Source organism: Pristis pectinata, chromosome 19, assembly GCF_009764475.1.
Source record: "Pristis pectinata isolate sPriPec2 chromosome 19, sPriPec2.1.pri, whole genome shotgun sequence".
NCBI lineage: Eukaryota > Metazoa > Chordata > Chondrichthyes > Rhinopristiformes > Pristidae > Pristis > Pristis pectinata.
This window is the reverse complement of record NC_067423.1, coordinates 19954914-19978408: the sequence shown is the minus strand read 5'-3', so window position 1 is coordinate 19978408 and position 23495 is coordinate 19954914. Positions and strand designations below refer to the sequence as shown.

Sequence of the window (23495 nt, the reverse complement as noted above, 5' to 3'; positions counted from 1 at the left end):
AATATGTCAAAAAAATTGGCATTTTTGTAGTATCAGTTACTACTGCACATCAGCCAAGTCCTTTGGGTATTGCATGATAGGCTTGACTGCTAACCTGTAGGAATCTGTAATTGTGTTGGGTTTTCAAAAGCAGAGCATCTAAATTGCTTTCCTTCCTCACTTTTGCAATTATAAAGCATTAGCACCTCACATTCCCCAGATGAGTTGCTTTAATAACCCTCGTTTTGTTTGTTTTGCAGTACCTATGTAGTAACGAAGTTGCCTTATTCATTAAATGAAAGCTTGAGCTGAGAGGTAGAGGGAGGTGGTATTAAAAAGCGAAAGCATGAAAGAAACTGGCTGAAAAATTAATTTCTGAGAAATATTTAAACAATCTGAATAATTTCAGCAGTATTCGATATTAGAAAAGCTTATTAACCACTGGGGTGCTTCAGCTTTCATGTTGCAGGGCAGATTTCATTTAAATTCAGTGAATGCAAGTTAATTATTTGTAACATAATAAAGCGGCATTTTAAAACTTGATGGGTCTACTATCTAGTTTTGAAGTACTTCTTGAATTTGCTCATACATTTGAGAAAATCAATTGCCAATTACGTTGATTTACTAAAGTGTAGCAAGGTAAACTGCCTGTAATATTCTCATATCATTCGCTTTTTAAGTAAACCTCCTGCTTGGATACCTTCCATTGCGTAGGTGTTACACAGTGTACTTTTGGCATTGATTTTCATGATTCCAGGTCATCCATGAGATGGTTAAAATAAATAACAAAATTTAACATTTATGTATAATATTTTGGTGAGCAGCTGTGATATAGTATCAATATCAATTTTTAAATGACAACTGGAGTATGGAAATCAGCAGAACAAAAGGGTACCACTGTGAATAACAAAAAAAGGACAGATTGTACCAGCTACCACAGTGTATGGAGAGGATAAAAAGAGCCCACAGGCTTCAACAGGTGACTACAAGTCCATTTGCAGTTTAATGTTGTCAATTGAACTTGTGGATGTGATAGGCACTATGATATCTAAACTGATAGAAGTTGTGGATTTTGTTTAATCTTCAGGATGTAGTCTATAATATGCAAAACATTTCTCCTTCTGTACACCTTGGATTACAATTTGCCTAATGTATTCAAATCCAGAAAAAATCTGACCAGAAGAAATATGAATAAATAAAAGAAAAAAAAATCTGGTTACCAGCAATGATTGAGAGTGTACAAAAAAAAACATAAAGGCAAAATACCTTTTGTCCTTTCAGAATTTGCCCCCATGATTTTCCCAATCTTATTTTAGCTTGCTCTATTTTGAATGTTCAGCATGTTTTTTTTGTAATTCATTGTTCCACCAAGAGGATTAGCCCACCAATTACTTTTCACCAATTTATTTTGTGCCTTCCTGGATGTAATTGTTTGAGTTATCCTAATATAATTAGCTGTAAAGGCTTTATTAAAATATAATTTGCAGCATTGTGCCCCATTTATTTGGCAGAGGATTTGGTGTGGGGACAGGAGATTGATTTAATGCATAGAAAATCAAAGAATCTGCATTGACTGGAAATCGAAAATGAAAGCAGAAATGCTGGAGACACTCAACAGTTAGGCAGCATTTGTGGAAAGAGAAACAGAGTTAACATTTCAGATTGAAGACCCTTCATCAATAAGTATTCATATTTTTTCTAATTTGAAGAAGGGTTTTTGACATGAAATGTTAAATATTTCTGTTTCCACAGATGCTACCTGGCCTGCAGAGTGTTCGTAGCACTTTCTGATTGATTACATAGTTTGTTATTACAGTCTTGGGTAAAAAAGTGAGCAATAATTTCTTACATGAATTACTTTAAAATACTGTAACTGAAGCAAAGAAGCTAAGGGAAGATTATGTAGATTTAAAAATTATGAAGTTTCTTTTTAATACAAAGAATAAGAAAAATATTTCTTCAGGTTGGTGAATCAATATGAGGGGTCATCAATTGAAAATTGTCATGAATAAAAGGAAGAGAAAAGTTTTAAAAAATCATAACACAGAGGTGTAGGAGTATGAAAATATTTGAAACAGTGAATAATTAAGAAAAAAATACATTGCATATTTAAAAGTGAAGTGAATAATCAATTAAAGCATATGAGCATATGGGCAATGGAAAAGGAACAGAACTATGGAATTCATTTAAGATTACACTTTCAAAAAGCTGACAGTAGCCTGATGGTCTGAAAAGCCTGCAACTGTAAATTTCTTTCGTTCTGTGCATGGTGTGATTTATCACTTGTGGCACAGTTGGTGGTATTCACGCCTCTCAATTAGAAGATTTTGGATTCAAGTCCTATTCCTGAGCATAAAGGTTTAGGTTGATGCTGGAGATTCAGTCTTTCAGACAATGTATTACTGAGCACTTACCACCTCTCTCAAGTGGCTGTCAATATTCCCATTGCACTATTTCAAAGAAAATATATCAAGGAAGTTATTCTTGCTGCCCCAGTGAATACTTATGACTCAGTCAACTTTAATTAAAAAAAACACAGATACTCTGGTCCTTATCATAATGTTGCTTGTGGACGCTTGCTGTATCCAAATCGGTTGCAATATCTTCTGAATTATCAGTGACGATGGTTCAAAAGTACAGTAGACCACTGACATTTGCTAAAGTGGATGTGAAAGCTATTATATAAAATCAAGTCTTTCATTCTTTTGCTACCCCAATCTTTGATCAATGGATTATCATGGTTTGAAAATAGAATTGAGTTTGCCAGTGGAAATAAATTTGTAATTTGAAGCACTTCTAATGAAGTTGTCAGAAGACATTAAAATAATTGATTTTATAAATATATACATTCATTTTTGACAGTTTAGAATACAGTTTAAAAGTTGCATTGGAATTTGAAAATTTCAACTTCATTTTATTCCAGTCAGGAAAATATTCTCTGGTGTGAATGCTTGTATTGGTTTTATTAAGCTTTCCTACATGGTGTTCATCAAATTGGTTGGGTTTGAATGGAATGGAGATGTTGTTTTCCTTAAACAAATTACAGGGCCTCCCCAGGTTACGAAAGCCTGACTTATGTACAGCCCGTACATATGAGGGAGCCATCGTCACCTGTTTACTTGCCCTAGTGAGCTGCCTTGAACTGACTTTCTAAATTCCAACTGAATTTCTGCTTTGCTTTTTAGTGAAATTGTGTGCTTTGGTGCCAGATGAGATGGTGGTATCTTCAGTCAAGGAGACCCCTAACAAATGGTTCTGCCAAATCTACGGAAGGAACAAAATGGATAACATCAAATCCTCATTACAACTTCTTGCAAACATCTCAACAAATATGATCTTATGAAGTTGTTGTTTAATGTTCTTCTTTGTTTCAGTGTTTGTGTGATTGAGTAGGATGGAAAGTGATGAAAAGATGAGTTTTGACAGAGTTGAGCTGGGGTCCTCTCTCCTTAATCTTCATCTCTCAGTCCAATTCATTGTGTTGGATTTACAGGAACTGTTCCTCTAAAGGAGTCGATAGTTATTTGTCTCTTCTTGTTTAGCGCTGTCTTTGCCTAACCAGGCAAATATGTCTGTTGATTAGCTGACTGGAGAATGGAATCATCCTGCTGTCCATAGTTCAGGTGCTCTATATAGGCAATGTTGAAACAGAAACATACAAATAAACAGTTCAACTCATAATGCCTGGGCACAAATAGATGCCCCTGCTGTAAGTGATAGTATATCCCTTGGGTATTCTTTTGATTAAATCCAGCAGTCATCAATCTTTTTCCTCAAGTTCAAGTATTTTTTAAACTTAATAGTTTCTAATATATATTCTCCAAACAATGCTGAGTTTATCATGTCATTCTGCTTATGTGACAGACGGTATTTAGCAGCAGAATCAAAACTTACAAGGAGGAATGAGATAAATGTGAATCTGTCTCAGCTGATGCAGGAAGAGCTGTGTATAATGCCTTGCTCATTATATCAGCAAGCTCACTGGAACTGTAATTGTGGTATAACACAGAGTGTAATACACATCCTGTCACTCAAGTAACAGAAAGTGCAACTAAGATAGAATAGTATGAGAACTAGGGATAAGAGTATTATTGTTATTTGACAAATCGTCACTTGTCTGTTTATGATATAGATACAGAATTATTTTTAAACATCTAACCAAACCAGCAAGAAAGGATCAGCTGTCACTTCTAAATGCAATAGATGAGGAAAACCCCAAAGGTGTAATATGTAACTGATTGCAGGGTGTGGATATTTCCAATTAAATTTGTTTCTCACTCCACAGATGCTGCCTGATCTGATGAGTCTTTCTAGCACATTCTGTTTTTATTTCAGCTCTTCACCATCCTAGATATTTTGCTTTTGTATGTTGATGGTTTGGTTGATGTTCTTGTACTCCCATCAGCAAGCAGTGAGAGGAAGCACTTGGTGTAGAGTGCATGATTCTGTATGTTTGATCATTAACTGAGATTATCTGCAGTGTGTTTTGCACTGCTGGGGATGCAGGATAATAATACTTGCTGTACTATGGAACAGTAAGGATTCAGCTTTGGTCTATGTTCAGTTAATTGATTTCAGTTGGGTTATAGTAGAGGACCTATCAATTTGGCAAAAGGTAAAGTTTAAGCAACTAGTGGTTTTCCCAATGTTCAGGGCAGTGTTTGTCAGCATGCTACTTGTGCAGCTACCTTAAAATTGACAGAATTGGTGCTAAAAATCACAGAACTTTAATTGTAAATTGCGTGTATTACAAATCCAGTTTCTGGAACAATATACTTATGATTTTCTTGTAGTGGTGGAAGTGCGACACAGGTTCACCAGATTGATTCTGAGATGGAATGATTTTCCTGTGAGGAGAGATTAAGCAGCCTGGGCCTCTACTCTCCAGACTTTGAAGAGTGAGAGATGGTTTCATTGAAACATATAAATTACTAGTCTTTACAGGGTACATGTGGGATTGATACAACTCTTGGCTGGCTGGGATAGAACCAAGAGTCACAGTCTCCAAATAAGGTGTTGGTCATTCAGGATTGAGTTAAAGAGAAATTTCTTTATCCAGCAGGCAATGAACCTTTGAAATTCTTTACATAAGTTTGTGTGGGGACTCAGTTATTGAATATATTCAAGACACAGATGGATAGATTTTTGGCTGCCTTGCGAATCCAGGCCTTGGGATGAGTTCAGGAAAGTGGCACTGAGTTTAAAGGTCAGACATGATCTTATTGAATAGTAGAGCAGGTGCTGAGCCCAATTAGCTACTACTTTTGCTGCCGGATTGAGGGACTTATCTACAGCAGTTGTCTTCTAATCTGGAGCAGAAGTAAAATTTAACCACATTTTAAATCACACTGCCATCACTTTATTTACTTTGACACTTGGGAGAAGATTTTTTTTCGGGCTCAGTTTTTGGGATGTCCTGAAATCCATTGATTATTATTTATTGGCATACATGGGGGCTTCTTCAGAGGCTTGAATGCAATAGACTCACCATTGCCTTCCCTGCTCACTGCCCTCAAGTTTTGTAGAAGATGACTTTAACGACCCTTTAGTTCTTAACTTACACAGTTAAGGTTCAAAATGCCCATTTTTGGCATCACGCAGGCCCCCGCAAATTTATCAGAAAAACCAATATGTACATAGTTTGGAATCTTGCTTTTCCATTTCTGAATTGGTATGATATGCAACAGTTTAATTCCTAAGAAATTTTGCAACATACTAATGTCAGTCACTTGATCTTTCGTTACATATTCTTCAAAATGATTTTCATTTAAATTTATTTAACTGCTCTTTTCTACAAATGCTTGGAAATATCTTCTTTCATATTTTCTTATTCTGCGTTGAAGCAGCTTCAGATGATTTGCTTTTTAATTTTCTGTCACTGAAAAACTGCTCTGTTACCTCGTAGAATAGATCATCACATTTGGATCTCATCTACAGCTTTGGCAGGCTGTCTCATTTCATTTCATTTCAATGAATTAACTCTGTAAGGGATAAATGGTGACCTTTTGTTCTCTGGACAGGAAGTCATTATTGCAGTGTCTATTCCCAGAGAGTGACTAGAACAGTTATTGGCAGATATTATATCAGATTTAACTTGTATTATCTCCTACATTAACAAAAAAATTATCTGTTGTAGTTAATAAGTAAAGCTGCCATTTCCTTGGTTAGAATTTGAAGTTATATTAGTGTAATAATGCTGCCTTTAAAGTGCTTCTGTCAACTTCCACCAGAGTGAGAGAGTTTTGCAATTATAGTTTGTTCATCAGGTCAAAGACGCATAAAGAAGTGTTTGGCAGTTAAATCATCTTCTAAATTGTAATTCAAAATTCAATGATATTTGCTGTGTAATTATCCAATAACTGCTTTAATGTTTTAATTATGAATATTGATTTTATTAAGCCATTATATTTGTAAATGCAGTAGTAATTTTTCAGTTCTGAAATGCAAATATCTTTATTGAGGTAGGTTATAAGGAGATATTAATCAAAGGATTTGAAATCAGCTATAATTTGATCAAATGGTAGAACCGACTTCTGTGGCTGACTGACATCTTCTTGTTCCGAAATTCTAATAATTTTACAAACAGCTATTACTCATTTTATTTAATCACTGTCTTGAAAACTTTTCCTTTGGTGAAATTAATTCAGAGATATCACAGACTTCACTGTTGTTCCTTCAACAGTTTCATGGTATGTTTACATTCATCTGAAAAGGCAAATATCCAACTGAAAATGGTGGCACAGTTATATGGGCTTGAACCTGCAATCTGCTGACTTTGAGTAAAATGGGCTGCCAGCTGAACCAGACTGACTTATGGAAAAGCTCATCAATTTGATAAGATTTAGTTATCCAGCACCTTTTAAAAGTGATTAAATTATGATACCCAGATAAAGTGAATCCCATGCTCTTAAAAGAAGCAACAGAGGAAACGGCGCTAATTCTATTACCTTTTTCCAGTCCTTTTTGTAAAGCCATGATGGTGAAGGACTAGAGGATGACCAAGTTGGTACTATTATTGAAAAAAGGAGAAAGGGATAGACTGTGTAACCACAGGTACTCTGGTTCTGTGCTTAGCATTGCTATCATGATACCTCCAAATTAATTGAAAAACGTGAAAGAAAGAAAAGGCTGGCTTTTATATTTTAAGGTCATGTTACAGTTGTTATTAATAATTTTATGCATGTTCAGGTCACAGCTATACCTGACTTCTGTGAATTAGGGTGAGTTGAAGCATTAAAAAAATGAATAATGAACAATACAACCAAGAATATTTTGTACAGGAGAATTGATTGCATTTGTTGTTGATTAATGTATCAAAGTTGCTTGGGAGCAGGAGGAGAAGGTTGGGAGCACCAAAGATATAGGAGCAAATTTAACTCATGGGCTTGCCATGACAGGGCTTCCTCACAGAGCTGAGAATCCTACTGCCAGAGAATATGAAATATTTTAGTATATAAAATCCCCTGCTTGGGTTCAATCTGACAAGGGTCAGCATTTTTGAAGACATTTCCAGAAATGATACTGACTACATCAGTGTGACAGTTGCTGATTAGGGTCAAATGCAGTTAGAATCATATCCATTCTCAGCTGGGTTTTGATTATAGTTTATTTCACTTGGGAAGTATTCTGCCTGACAAAGCAGGGCTTTTGACCCATCAGTCTCAGCTCCATTAGGTTTCCATTTACCTGTTATCAGTCATTCATTACTTTTGGAGAGATCATCAGCAACATTTTGTCATCAAGACACCTACAGTTCTTTGAAGTACAGTGAAAAACAGTTCTAAAAGCATTTCTGATTGGATTGTCACACAGAAAAATTATCTTGTGTTTGATTAGGTGGCTGAGCAATGCCATTCCCTGCTGTGGCTATGACTTTGGCCCCATTCTCAACCACTGAAATTGAAAGGTTAATGTTATAAATTGGTATTGCTTTTTATTTCAAATATTTCAATCTTATTTCCCAAAATAGCAATTAAAATAACCAGCAATTGAACTTTTGTTTTACAATAGCTTTCATTTTCTCTTCTAAGTTTAGTGCATTTTCTGCCTTTATTAAAAGGGTTCATGAGGCTTTCTGGGAGTTTCTGATTTCTGATCTTTGATTGTTGAATCATTTATAAAGTGCTAAAAATAAATATATTTGGAGTTCTTGGATGAAAATCAATCCTTGTTGTTGACATGTTAGCCCCATTAGGTCCAAGTGCAGCAAAATCTTACAGAAATCTCAGAGATTGTTTGACTTGTTGAGCTGTTATTATGCAGAGCTGAATGTACTGAATTTATGGACATGAATTTTTTTGGATATCAACACCCTAAAGATATTGGTCACCAAATTCCAACAACAATAATAACTTCCATTTGTACAGTACCGGTGAAACAGTGTGAAAAAGATGGCTAGTTTTCCACAGCTGGCCCATCTTAACAGCCACCTGATTGTCAATGCACAGTACAATATAGTGCCTTCCTGTCGTAAATGGGAAGCCCCTCCCATCTCCCCTTGCTCCCAGGTTTACTGGCTGTTAAAGAGCTGTAAAGTTTATGAATATATCTTTGAAAATATTCAAAATCCAGTAATAGCCAATTGTGCAATAAACAAATAAAATTATTAAGATAATTCAACTGATTTTCAAAATTTAAAATACATAAATGTTAGAAAAGACTAACAAATGAAATACATTTAAATTAACAGTGAAATTCATTCCATTTAATTAATTCAAAAAATGTAAATTGCTCTGAAAGAAATCTCTTGGAAACAAACAGAGTTGCAGGTCCTGTACCAGTTGGTATGGGGAGCCCATTGTTGGAGCACAGTCAGAATGACAGTGGCAAGGACCTCTCCAAAGTTCAGGACTTTCATGTTCACATGAGAGATTTGGGGTGTAAGTCTGGCCCACCCCACAAAGGGTTTAGTTGAATGTCCCAAGGCATATCATGGAAGTATATCAAATAAATATAGGCATTAACTTTAAAGGATAGGAAATTCTTTAAACTTTCCAGCTGCCATTGGCATGGCTAGCATTTATACATTATAATTGAACCTTTGCAGTCCTTCTGGGGAAGGTATTCCCAGAGAGTTTCAGGGTTGAGACTTACAGGATATCTACCCAGCAGTGATGAAGGAATGGTGATACATGTCAAAGGCAGGGTGTTGCATGTCTTGGAGGGAACCTTCCCAGTGGTGGCCTTCCCATGCATTTGTTGGTCTTGTCTTTCATGGTGGTGCTTCATGCAGATTTGGGAGGTGTTGTTGAAGAGCATTTGGCAACTTACTGCAATGTCTTTTATCAATGGCATGGACTATAACCACAGTCTGTCACTGGTTCAAGCATCTTTATTTAGTTGCTTCATCTCAGATGTGATAATTGGTCACCTTCTCAAGCTAATGAGGGAGAATTTCAAAGGGAAAATTCATTTCCAGGAGGGCTCTTTGGTCCGTGCAATAAATGAAACATAACAAATTTCCTTTAAGATAAGGTTGTGATTCAATACATGTATTGAAGTCTGTAATCTGAATCAAACTACGGAACTTATCCCAACTTGGTGCCTCTATACAAAATGGAAAAAGAGGTTTGGAAGTATCTGAATACCCAGAATATTGATAGAAAGTTGATTGGTGTCTCTGGGAATCCTGCACCATAGTTTGTAATTGGAGCTTGGTTTGTTCCCAGAGGACCCTAGCATATCTTAATTGAAACTAATTAGTTTTATTTACATGCTTTTTTGTCTGAAAAGCCTGAACTTTATTGGAGCAGCCCAATTTCTTTGTCTGACAAGCCTGGAGTACACAGTGATAAGGAAGATTTGGAATGCAAGCCTTGAGAACTGTGGTAAGAAACTCTTACCCGAGGCACCTATAGCGGGAGGTAATTATAAGGAGAATTATGGTGTTTATCTGTTTTGTAGCAGTCAGCGTTTGAGCATGTATGGTAATTGTGATGCTCAAGCGTATTGAATGTCTCAATGTGATTTGTCCCAATATTGTTATCATTTGCCCTTTTTCATGGAAATCTTCCTAGATTTTTACAGTATTTCAGGGCAATCTCCCTGTTCAAACAAATAAGTAACAAGAAAAGAAGGGAATAGCAATAAGATAGTTGTTTGCCTTGTTTCTAATTCTGGGTATTCATTTTCATTTATGTACTAACAGAGAAATTATAGATATGATTACATTCATAATGATGTTTGTGAATGCTGTTGATTTCCAAAATTATGATGCAATACACAGAATTAACAGGGTGAAAACTGCAAAGGAAAAGTAAAAAATAATATTAACTGATAAACTTTCAATAGACTTCAAAGTATATGATAAATTAAACCTGTTGGTGACTCATAATAATGCCGTGACTTCTGTAATATAAATTTTATTTTTCAATAAGTGTACCACATTAAGACCATGAAAACTTTGAACAAAATTGGATAAAATGTTCAGGATAGGAAGGATCATCAAATACATTTTGAAATGATATTTTCCCAAATAGACCTGTCAACTTAATTGTGTTGGCTTTTTCAGATTGATAGGCATGTTTTATAAAAGTATTATTTCTTTGTACATTATCTCCTCTAAATTGTATAATATTAAGATTGCAAATTTTATAACTTGGAACACATTCTGGCCTTTCCCTGGTTACAAATGCCTGACTTATGGACACCTGTACATATGGACGAGTGGACTTACGACTTTTTGGCTTTACAAAAATTTTCTGATGGATTTTTAAACCATTTTTGAAAAAGTTAAACTTCCCTAACTTTATAGTGTAGGTTCACAGGTGAGTGTGAGGTGATCAAGTGATTTGGAGTTAGCCAGTGTGTTCGGAGCCTGACCACGCAGCTATATGCTGCCAAGGTAGAGGTGATATTTTCAGTGGGAATTAGATGTTTGAGCTGCTGTGCCAGCTGCTTGGAGGTCTGTATGGGGATGGATTTGCCAGCTGCTGTGAGGTTGCAGGGAGTGTTTCTCGGGCTTGAACAGGGTATTTCCCTGGACATTTGGAAGACTGGCAGGATGGATGGGACAGATTTGTTGGCTGCTGTAGGGTTGCAGGCATCTTCTGCTGGGTGGGAATGGGGGCATTTCTGTGTGCCTTCTCTCCCAGCCCAGTCTTCCCTCGCCCTGAGCCACAACAATCAGGGGCTGAATTGAGCCGAGCAGAGCAGGGAGCAGTGAGTAGGCTCACTCACTGAATCAGTGAGACAAGCTGGTGGCTGCATTTCCCACACCTGCTCGCTCTCCTATCACGGCTCTTTTTGTGTACCTTCCCACGCACTACTTTTATTCATTTCTGACTTATGAAAAATTCAGATTACAAACAATTGGCGACACAGGTAGACAAGGTGGTGAAGAAGGAATGTGATATGCTTGGCTTCATCAGATGGGGCATTGATTGCAGGAGCTGGGATGTCATGCTGCAACTGTACAAGGCATTGGTGAGACCATACCTGGAATATTGAGTGCAGTTCTTGTCATCATAATATAGAAAGGATTTGATTAAGGTAGAGAGGGTGCAGAAAAGGTTCACAAGGGTGTTGCTGGGACTGGAAGGCTTGAGTTACAAGGAGAGACTGGATAAGCTAGGGACTCTTTTCCCTCGAGGGAAGGAGGCTGAAGGGGGACCTCATAGAGGTTCATAAAATAATGAGGGGCATAAATAAGATGGCTTGTTACTGTCTTTTTCCCAGGGTAGGGGATTCTAAAACGAGAGGGCATATGTTTAAGATGAGCGGGGGGGGGGGGGGGGAAGATTTAAAGGGGATCTGAGAGGCAAGTTTTTCACTTAGAGGGTGGTGAGTATGTGGAACATGCTGCCAAAGGAAGTGGTAGAGGTGGGTACAATTACAATGTTTGAAATACATTTGTAGTACATAGATAGGAAAGGATTAGAGGGACATGAGCTAAATGCAGGCAAATGGGATTAACTCGGGAAGTCACCTTGGTCTGTATGTGGGGCTGAGATGTCTGTTTCCATGCTGTATAACTCTGTGAATCAATGATTCTGCGAGTTCTCAGGAATGGAAACCTTTTGTAACCTGGGGATGCCTGTAGATAATTGTCTGTTTGTTTAATCATGATGATATTTGTAAATGGCTGCTATTTCAAAAGACTAATGAATAAAATCCTAATTGGTTTGGTTAGGACTAGCACAACACAAAAAAAGTAGAACTTATTGACAAATACATGTAAAATAAATTAAAAACAACTCACATTATATAATACCTTTCACAGTCTCAGTCCAAACATAAACTCTTGATTGGCAGTGAAATGTTTTTGAAGTGTAGGCATTGTAAAAACCTTTTATAAATCTTATAATTAATTAATATATTCCAATGGTTACAGTGCTGATTTTGGATCCAGATGATTCAGGAGGCACTGTCTATCTTTGCACCCTATAAGCTTATTGTATTACATCATTGGCAGTAGTTGAAGGTTCAAGTAGTTGAATCTGCAGGCTAGACTTCCCCCAGCTAAATGATATACATGAAGCTGCAAAGCCTGGTGGAGAAAACCACTGACAAACAGAAATCAAAAAGCACATACTAACATACACTGCATTACTAAATGCGTTGAGTACATCCAAGTATAATAATATTAGCTAGTTTACTTATGTGGTGCAAAGCTTAACCTTACAGATAAGGTAAATTGATAAGTTAGTAAATTGGTTTATTATTGTCACATGTACCGAGATACAGCGTAAAACTTGTCTTGCATACTGTTCATACAGATAATTCATTGTATAGTGCATCAAGCTAGTACAAGGTAAAACAATAACAGAATGTAGAATAAAGTGTTACAATTACAGAGAAAGCGCAGTGCAGGTCAACAATAAAGTACAAGGTCATAACGAGGTAGAATGTGAAGTCAAGGGTCCATCTTATTGTACCAGGGCATCGTTCATAACAGTCCTTGAGCCTGGTGGTATGTGCTTTCAGACTTTTGTATCTTCTACCCGATGAGAGAGGGGAGAAGAGAGAATGTCTGGGGTGGGTGGGGTCTTTGATTATGTTGGCTGCTTTACCAAGGCAGTGAGAAGTGTTGACAGAATCCATGGAGGGGAGGTTGTGCTGTGCTGAACTGTGTCCCCATCTCTCTGCAGTTTCTTGTGGTCATGGGCAGAGCAGTTGCCATACCCAAGCCATGATGCATCCGGATAGGATGCTTTCTGTGGTGCATCGATAAAAATTGGTGAGGGTCAATGGGGACATGACAAATTTCTTTAGCCTCCTGGGGAAGTGGAGGCATTGGCGAGCTTTCTTGGCCATGGCATCTACGTGGTTGGACGAGGACAGGCTATTGGTGATGTTAACTCTGAGGAACTTGAAGCTCTCTTGACCTCAGCACCATTGATGTAAACAGTTGCATGTGCACCACCCTCCTGCCTGAAGTCAATGACCAGCTCTTTTGTTGACATTGAGGGAAAGGTTGTTGTCATGACACCATGTTAGTATGCTCTCTATCTCCTTCCTGTACTCCAGCTCATCGTTATTTGAGATATGGCCCATTACGGTGGTATCATATGCAAGCTTGTAGATGGAGTTAGAATAGAATTTGGCCACACAGTTGTAAGTGTTTAGAGAATAGAGTAGGGGGCTGAGAATATCGGGCACCAGTGTTGAGAATAATCTTGGCAGAGATTGCGGTCTGTTGATCAGGAAGTTAAGGATCCAGTTGCAAAGGGAGGTGTTGAGTCCCATGTCCAGGAGTTCAGAGATGAGTTTGCTTGGAATTATAGTATTGAAGGCAGAGCTGTTGTCAATAAACAATAGTCTAACATAGGTGTTTTTACTGTCCATATGCTCCAGAGATGAATGTAGGGTCAGGGAGATAGTGTCCGTCATAGACTTGTTTCGGCAGTAGGTGAATTGCAGTGGGTTGAAGATGGCTGGAATTAATGCGTGTCATGACCAGCCTCTTGAAGCACTTCATGATGGTTGATGTCAGAGCCACCGGTCATTAAAGCACGTTACCTTGTTTTTCTTAGGTACCAGGATGCTAGTGGTCTTCTTGAAGCAGGTGGGAACCTCAGATTCGAGCAGGGGGAGGGTAAAAATGTCTGCAAATACCCCCGCCAGCTGATTTGCACAGGATCTGAGGACACAGCCAGGGACACCATCCGGGCCAGATGCTTTCCGCAGTTTCACTCTCCAGGAGACTGATTCTACATCTGCATGGGTGACTATGGGTTCAGGTGCATTGGAAGCTGTTGAGGCAGGTGGTGACATTCCAATCCCCTTATGTTCAAAACGTGTACAGAATGCGTTAAGCTCATCGGGAAGGGATGCACTGTTGTCGGCGATGCTGCCTGATTTTATTTGGTTGCATGTAAGCCCTCCCACAACTGACGGCTGGTCTGGGACTCTATTTTGGGCCGGTATTGTCTCTTGGCATCCCTGATATTTTTACAAAGGTCGTATCTCAATTTCTAGTATAGGTCAGGGTTACCTGATTTGAATGCCGCAGTCCTAGACTTCAGTAGGGAGTGGATCTCCTGGTTCATCCATTGTTTCTGGTTTGGGAACACCCAGATTGTCCTCTTTGGTACACAGTCCTCTACACACTTGCTGATAAAGTCTGTAACAGTGGTGACATACTCATCTTGGCTGGCAGCTGAGTCTTTAAACATGGACCAGTCTACCAACTCAAAGCAGTCAAGAAGAAGCACATCTATTTCCTCAAGTGTATGACAGAGGTAGATGCCAAGTTTGATCTTTGGTTGCATGGAGTTAGCAAGAATACACCCAGGACATCGGTGAGGATCCTACAGCTGGATTAGTGCCCCAGAATTAGAGAAGGGAGAATCCATTTATCCAACAAGAATTTGATTTATGTTGTTATAGGCAGTGATGACTGAATTGGGCTTAACACTAATATCATTCTGGGAAATTCTTTGCTTGCATTTACAGGAATGGTAGAAACTTGGTGAGGGATAGTGGTGGGTGGGGGAGGGGTAAGGACTGAGGTTAGTGATGGGAACCAGCACTTGTGAAATTACCAGAAAGTATTCAATTGCAGGAAGGCTGAAGATTTTCAAGGATATTTAAATAGTTGGGCCCTGAAAGTTTTCAGCACTGCAGAGGAACGTCAATCTGCTGTTATGTGGTCCAGCAAAGATCTTTTTGTTGTGAGCCTTCCACTTAAAGCTTTAGGAACACCCAAAGGCCAAGATGTTGTGCAGCTGTCACTCTGTGACACTGAGGAACGTGGGATCTTGGGACAGAAACATCCAGCAGTCAAAGGTTGGGTTGTCAGATCAGGGTCAAAGGATGTTGTCTTGGTGATTGGGCCTTGGGTCAGAGGGCACTTGTTTGAAATGACTTACACAAAATACATCAATGCATACAAAAACACTGAATCAGGTCTTAACTGGAATTTCGAGGCCTATTTCCACATTAATCAGAGGGTTCCTAGCGACCAGGGTTGCTGTGGATGTCCAAGGTTTCCATCTACTTTTGGGTAGGTAACTCTCTTAAATTTCCATTGTTATTGCAGATCCTGCACCATACCACCACCACCTCAGAGCTGATATTCTCTGCCCATGTACCCCCATCACCTGCCTGACCATGCCCAAGTCACCTGCCAGAAACAGTCCAGTCAAATATAACATCTGCCCAATCTCTAGCCAATTCTCACTTCACTTGAGATGGTAGAACAAGCTACCTATGGACTCTTGGGGCTAGTGCATAATAGAATTTTGGAAGTTCTTCAGTGTGCCAATCCAGGAGGCATCAGTGGTCATATTTGACTTGCGGGTCACAGTTTGGATGTCCTTATGTTATATGATGTCGTCAGGGCTGGTGAAGGTATTTTTAAACGATTACTACCTTGTTATTACTTTTTTTTTGCACTATTTTTGCAACTTGTAGTAATTTTATGTCTTTGGATTGTACTGCTGCCACAAAACAACAAATTCCATATCCTATAAGTCAGTGATAATAAATTCGATTCTGATTAAATGGCTGGCCTGCAGGCCTTCCTAATTTGAGAGCTGTGGAGTTATTTCGCTGATTTTCTGTGAAGCTCTTCACTTGTGTATGAAGATATTTCTCCTTCCAGTCTTTCACTGGGGTTGCTCCTCTGATATGACCCACATAGAATACATAGAATGCACCAGTCCCAAATGTACTAATGACTTCATACCCACAAATGTAGACTTGATAGGGCATTTAGCTGGAAGGTTCCTTGCATCTACTCCCACACAGACTGGACATAAATCAAGAGATACGTTTTGTTAGGAAAATTGAGGATGTTAATAATAGATGCTAGGAGAAGCCTGGGAATATGTACATAGGTCCCTGAAAGTGGTGACACAGGTAGACAAAGTGGTGAAGATGGCAAACTTGCCTTCATCAAATGGGGCGTTGAATATAAGAGTTTGGACATCATCTTGCAGCTATATATGTCATGGTACAGTGAATTGGTAAATACATGTAGGCGGTTCAGTTATTTTTTTATCTTTGTGTTTTAATTACCAGTTGTTTGTATTTTAAGTAAAAATCTATTATTTTTCAAATAATGTTTATTTCCATTAGTAAAATTTATTTGAAATGCTTTTAAATGTCTCCAATTATCAGAGGCTTACAACTAGTTGAGAGGATATTGACAACAGCAAGTTGCGTAAAGGCCATCATGGCTTCCTGACAGCGCTAACTCGGCATCCACCCTCTGAGGCCTAGTCATTGCTTGCAGACTGCACCACTTTTCAAGGTGGCTGCAGTGGCTGAGCATTGAGCTTAATTGGTACAGCTGAAGCAAAAAAGGTAAGCACAGCCATGGGAAAAGTTTGGAAAGAAGGTGCAATTAGATTATTGCCCTTTTTAATATTGCGTAATTAACTGGGTCCTAGATATAAAAGTGAAAATTTGTGGGTAGGAAAATAAGTATCTCAAAACAATCCTTAAATTTTATTAAACATCTTGAGCCTGTTAAAGTTTCATTCATTGGCTTTTCAAGGAAGTGATTATGCAAACTGTAATTGTTTTTTTATATATAAAGCAGCTGAGATTTAAGAGAATCTCTGAATGTGTTGTTGTTAGTGCAATATTTGTTAAATGAACTGGAAAATCATTATGTCCAACTGAGAAGACATAGTGAAATTCAGGAATCATAAAAATGTGGTTATCCCATTGCTCAGCTAATGAACATGTTAATAGAGAAACCCATAATAGATAACAGTTACTCTGTTTCATGCCAAGAGGAATTATGTTTTGGGCTCACATAATTCTGAAAATATAAATGTTTGACTTAAATTGATAGGTGGTTAAACCGTGGTTGGTGTTGGGATATTGTATGGTAACTCTATTTGCCATAAATCCCTCAAAAATTCCTAAATAATATTTGAAATATGTGTGCTTGGGCCTTCAGGATCAGAAAGTATGAGTTTTCCTGCATTTTTGCCCTTTCTCAACTGGTCTTTATTATTTTAGTGTGACTGAGAAGTTCCTGTACTGGATAAGCACCTAAACTCCATTTATGATTACACTTATTGAGACCTATACTCCATTTTATATATCTTTTTTATGAATGTTTTTAGAGCCATAGTCATACAGCACAGGAACAGGCCTGTCAGCCCACCATGTCCATGCTACCCACCAAGTACCTATCTATACTGATCACATTTACCAATCTTTGGTGTGTACCTATCTATTCCTTAGCAGTTCAAGTACTCATCCAGATACTTCTTAAATGTGGTGAGAATGCTTAGTTCTACCACCTTCTCAGGCAGTGCATTTCAAACTCCAACCACCCTCTAAGTGGAAAAAATTCTTCCTCAGATCCCCTCTAAACCTTCTACTCCTCAGTTTAAACTTATGCCCTATGGTCTTAGATACTTCTGCTGTGTGGAACCATTTCTTACTATCTAGATTATCAATGCTGCTCATAATTTTGTACATCTCTGTCAGGTCTCCCCTCTGCCTCCCCTGCTCCAAGGAAAACAAACCCAGCCTATCCAGTCTTGTTTCATATCTGAAACATTCCAATGCAGGCAAAATATTGATGAATCTCCTCTCCACACTCTCCAGTGCAAAAATGTCATTTCTATAATATGGCAGCCAGACTGCTCAGAATATTCTGGTTTATTCCAAACAATGTTTTTATAAAATTGTACGAAGACCTCCCTGTTCTTACACTCTGCTCCAACTAATGAGAACAAGTATCCTATATGCAGCCTTCACCCCTTTATCTACCTGTGCTGCACCTTCAAGTATCTTTGAACTTGTACACCAAGGTCCCTACCATTCAAGGTATAGGTCCTTCCACTGTAAAACCACCCCAAAGTGCATCACCTCACACTTATCATGATTAAATTCCATCTAGCATTGCCAAGTTCATCTTATCAGCTGATCAATATCATTCTGTAGCCTAAGACTACTTTCCTCATTATCAACACCACAAATTTTCTATCTCCCACTGACTGTTGGGAGACCTCTTCTTTATTTCTAAACTCTATCCATTTCACCTTATTTGAAGAGCCTTCTAAGACAACTTCCCTCAGCAGTGGGCTCCTTGGTCAACAATGCAACGCCCCTCCTCTTTTACATGTCTGAAATTTCTATGCCAGTCCTGTCCTTCTGTCTCAGTGATTGCAAACATGTCTCAGCGATCTGATATGCTGATCAACATTTTAATATGAGATCAGAATTTGATACATTAAAAATAGAAAAGCTTCCACCATTGCATTTGCTTAAACTTGCAGGAATGCCTAATATGCATAGATGTATTTTGATGCCTTCACATCAATTTTCATAATATCAATAACACAAGAAGATGGCAATATTTCTTTGAGTCTTTGAAAATTGATAATGAACTTGTGTCTGTTACTCTGGCGTTTATGCACCAATACATTCAAACAAGGTTCAGACGGAAATTGCCAACAGGAGATCACCAGAGATTTTGATGCGCTTTCATAGCCAGTCAGATGGAGGATACTCCTCGTCTATAATTCAGGTTGGGCAGCTGCTGAAATTCTACTGTTTACAAGTTCTGCTTAACTATATCTTTAGAAACCTTGATCAATAAACAACATGCTCGAGGAACTCAGTGGGTCAGGCAGAATCTGTGGAGGGAAATGGACAGTTGATGTTTCACGTTGAGACCCTTCACCCGGATTGAAACCCTTATTTGGCTTTTAACAAGTTCTGGATAAACAAGTAGGTTTGCTCTAACTTTGGTACTCAACATTATCGGTAGTATTTATCAGTTTTATTCCTTGTGCTAAGACTATAAAAACAACAAAAGCATTGGATTCTGAAACAGATTCAATTATTTTCTTCTATTAATTCAAGGGAATGTGGGCTTCACAAGCTGAGCCAGCATTTAATTACCCACCCTGATTGCCCTTGATAAGGCGGTGGTGAGCTGCCTTCTTGAACTACTGCAGTCCTTGAGCTGTGGGTATACCCACAATGCTGTTAGGGAAGCAGTAACAGGATTTTGACCCAGTGACGGTGAAGAAATAGCAATATATTTCCAATGTGGTGTGTGACTTGAAGGGAAATTTCCAGGTAGAGGGTTTTATCTCAAGTACAGAATTGAAAATTGGAGCAAAAATCTGTGGATGCTGGAAATCCAAAACAAAACAGAAAATTCCAGAGGCATTCAACAGGTCAGGCAGTATCCATGTGGTTATTCTCTTCCAAAACTTGCATGATGTACATGACAAGCAGACGTTGTGGTACGCTTTTGTTCATTACTTCCTGATTTTTCTTTCAGCTGGCTGCTTAATCTTGGGCTGCATGATCTTCCCAGATGGCTGGGATTCAGATGAAGTAAAACGCATGTGTGGGGAAAAAACAGACAAGTATACACTTGGTGCCTGCTCTGTTCGCTGGGCCTACATACTGGCAATTATTGGAATCCTAGATGCTCTCATCCTTTCATTTCTGGCATTCGTCCTCGGCAACAGACAAGATGGTTTACTGCCAGATGACTTCAAAGTGGATGCCAAAGGTATGATCTTTCTCAGTCATATCAGACAATTTTGAATTGTGACGATCCTTTATACAAGAAACATTTAACCATGTTTTAAACATTTATTAATTTTATATCCCAGATCTAAACCAAAACTCGCTTACCCTTGAACGTTAATAGATCCATTAATGGATTCGTTCTTCTAAATATTTAAAAGTTAAAAATATATCCAGAATATATATATTTATGAATTTTATGATAACAATTATTGATTTAGACTTTGTAATAAAACTAGCTTAGCACCTTAAGCATTAGATTTTAACAATTAATGGCCAAGAGATCCATTCTATTTAAATGGAAGGACCCTATACCCCCTACCACACTTCAATGGTGTTCTCAAACTATAACATGTTTAAACTTAGAAAAAATTAGGAGTGGTACTATTGATCCTTCGCTTAAATTTGAGGAAGTTTGGAGTCCATTTATTCAATATTTCCATATGATATAAGCAGACCTTTTTCGAATCCCTTTCAATAACTTTTGAATATAGAGAAGCGGAGCTAACGACATAATAATGTTTTTTTTAACCGAAGAAATATCAGTCCAGTTTTCTTTTGAAGTTTTTGGTTTGCTTTTGTTTACTATTATTATTATTTTTTTGATTTAGGGGTTTTCTTTTCATATAATCAAATTTCTTTTAAATTTCTTTTTTTGTATCATATTCACTTAGCAAGAGAGCAGGAGGTCCAGATTATATATTTTACTCCTTGTGAGTATAAATATTAACTGTTGTTATTGTTATCCCGATCTCTTTGCACCATATGTATAATTATTAATGTTATGTATATTAATTTGAATTAATTTGAAATTCAATAAAAAGATTGAAAAAGAAAATGATTTTAACAATGAACCAATTAGAAATTGAAAGAAATGCGTCCTGTTGTGCAAGTTAGTTTATGTGAAATACAAAATGTATTTCTGCATCTTTAGCAATTGCTTCAAAAGAAAATGTTAGTGTTATCTCCTATTTTGGAAAGTAAATTTACAATATAATTAGTGAGCCCAGACCAAGTTAATTCAGATGCATTGTAAATTACAGTGTTGCTTTAGGTATCCTTTACTGTGCTCCCAGACAATATCAGACTTCTTTATCATGTTGATAAATGAAAAATGTATAATTTTTGGCTTTAGGGGCCAAGGTTTGCATTGATTTGCTTGGGATCAGTGCTATGTTGTTGGGCTGGGGATATTAAATACTATGAAAATTCAAGTCGATCTCAGGAAATTAATAAATGGATCTGCAGGCTAAAGATATAATTATTCATATATATGTTTAATAAGCAAATTTCTGCAGATGTTATAACTATGAAATAAAAATAGAAAAAGTACTGGGAATACCCAGCAGGTTTGGCATTAACATTCCAGGTTGATGATTAGTCATCAGAAAGGTCACCTGCTGACACTTTTACAGGTTTTTGTTTAAGCATAGAAATTGTCATTTTGTTCACAAACTGATAAAAGTAAGTAAATACACATGGATCACGTGAATACAAATTGTGTTATTGTTCAAAGTTAGCATAGATTCAACTGCCAATCCTTGTTTGCTCCCCTTTTACTAATAGTGCTCATTATGCTCATGATACACTTACTGTTAAACAGTAGTTTAGTTGACAGCTGTGAGAGGTCTTGAGATAAAGTTTCTTATCAATAATGTGTGTTTGGGTATAATAGAATTTCTGACCCCTAGGCAAGATTTCTATTGTGATTCTAATGGTTCTAGGAAGCACCCTACCAGTTTGTGGACAGATATATGTCAATGAAGTAAATAAAAGCACACTATTCTCTGTATGTTACTTAAAGCCAGGGACACTAGCCATGCCAACATATGTATGAAGATAATGAGTTTAGAAAGCCCAAAATGATTATCAGGCTACTTCTTCAAACTAGTTTTGCTTCATTTGCATTGTTTTTGTCCTGTTGGCCTGGATTTTATGTTAAGTAGCAAAGCAGCAGCTCTTTCATTTTAAAACAAAACAATCTGCAAAGCTCGAGACATCATAATGATAGGGATTTCTCATTTTCTGATGTTGGTTGCTGTTAGGTGATCAAGGGAATCCCCAGTGTCCAGCATACAGGATGCTGAGATGCCAATTATAACTTAAAATTCCAGGAAGCAAACCAGGAAGTAAAAAGCATAATTTTATCTAATAATTTAAACATGTATATAGGATAGAATAAAGCTTGGAAGAAACATACACATAAGATCAAGGCAAAAGCTGAAATATCATAATAGCTGTTGAAAATATAAATCATAAATGTTTGTTATTCCTAAAATCTAATATATTTTGTAATATTTATTTCAGGGAATTACAATCCACAGATATAAAATTGCTTTTTGCTTTGAAACAATAGAGTTTGCCAAGCAATAATTATGATTTTGCACCCATTAAAATCTCATCTTGAATTCATGCTACAAAACATAACACTTTCAGGATAATTTATCTTAAGAATAGTTCCTAAATACTTTTAAGTTCTCATCAGATCATTGATTTTCCTTGATTACATAGAAGATGGCTGCAAGACAATACAAGTTGTGGAGAAGCAGGGTATCACTCAGCAGCTTCTGAATTTCTTTAATTAATTGTTCACACTCCCAATGCTGTTGTCAATTTCACCACTCTGCTGTTAATGCAATTGCAACACTCACCTTTGTCATTTTAGATTCTCTGTTATCTTAGATATGGAGCAGCCACCTTATTTTTCTTTTCAGTTACAATAGCCCTACAGTGCGAGAAAACTGATGTGTGGATGAGTATTAGAGGTAGATAAAGGTTCTTAAACCAGCAATGGCCCTGATAACATTCTAGCAATGATTGGAACCTGGCCTGGTGCATCCAGTCCTTATACTTAATTCCAGCCGAGTTTTCTCTACACAGTTTAGGTCATGGTCACAGTGGAGAGAGGTTTGTAAGTGGGACGTGGTGTAGTCGAGAAGGGAAAGGGTTGGAAGGAATATGGACCTGAAGGGTTGAGATGGGGAGGGTATCATAATTTAGCAAAGGAGGTTAAGTTTGAGATGTGATTGGGTACTGGTCATGGAGGATAGGGAGTCTGAGGGACAGCTGCAATGGGAAATATTTTTAGCACAAAGAGACCCTACCTATAGCTTGATTCCAGTATCAGATTTCACTTGTTCAGGTTAATTTATTTCAAGTCTTGGCAAAGAAGGCCTCATATTGATGAGACAGTGGAAATAGCAAGATTAGTTGAATGGCCATGTTCATTGTTCCATCAATATTATCAGTGTGCAGTGTTAATTAATCCTTCTCAATTAAACCTTCTTGCTGCTGTTACTAAGTTTATCCAAGGAACAACTTCCATCCGAGAATAGCAATTTACTATTTGTGATAGGCTCAACTCATCTATCCACAGCAGTTAATGCATTTGATCTTTTGAATGATTTGATCTTCCATTTATCAAAAACTGTAATTTTGTAGATTGGAGAATTGGTTTCAAGGAATATTAGATTTTGTTTTAAGTAGCTCTTGCAGAAGGCCATAGTGAATATCCATTTGTAGCACCCTTTTGTGAATATATATATATTGAACGATGACAC

The 23495-nt window shown here is 37.5% G+C and overlaps 1 protein-coding gene across 2 annotated transcripts in view; it reads left to right on the top strand.

Moving 5' to 3' along the window:
* The window catches only part of lhfpl3 (LHFPL tetraspan subfamily member 3), a 157003-nt gene that overhangs the window by 94038 nt on the left and 39470 nt on the right, over nucleotides 1-23495 (top strand). For both annotated transcript variants that reach the window (XM_052033997.1, XM_052033996.1), the window contains exon 2: nucleotides 19682-19918. In XM_052033997.1, coding sequence (XP_051889957.1) covers nucleotides 19682-19918 — 237 coding nt within the window. The remainder of the gene's footprint in view (nucleotides 1-19681; nucleotides 19919-23495) is intronic.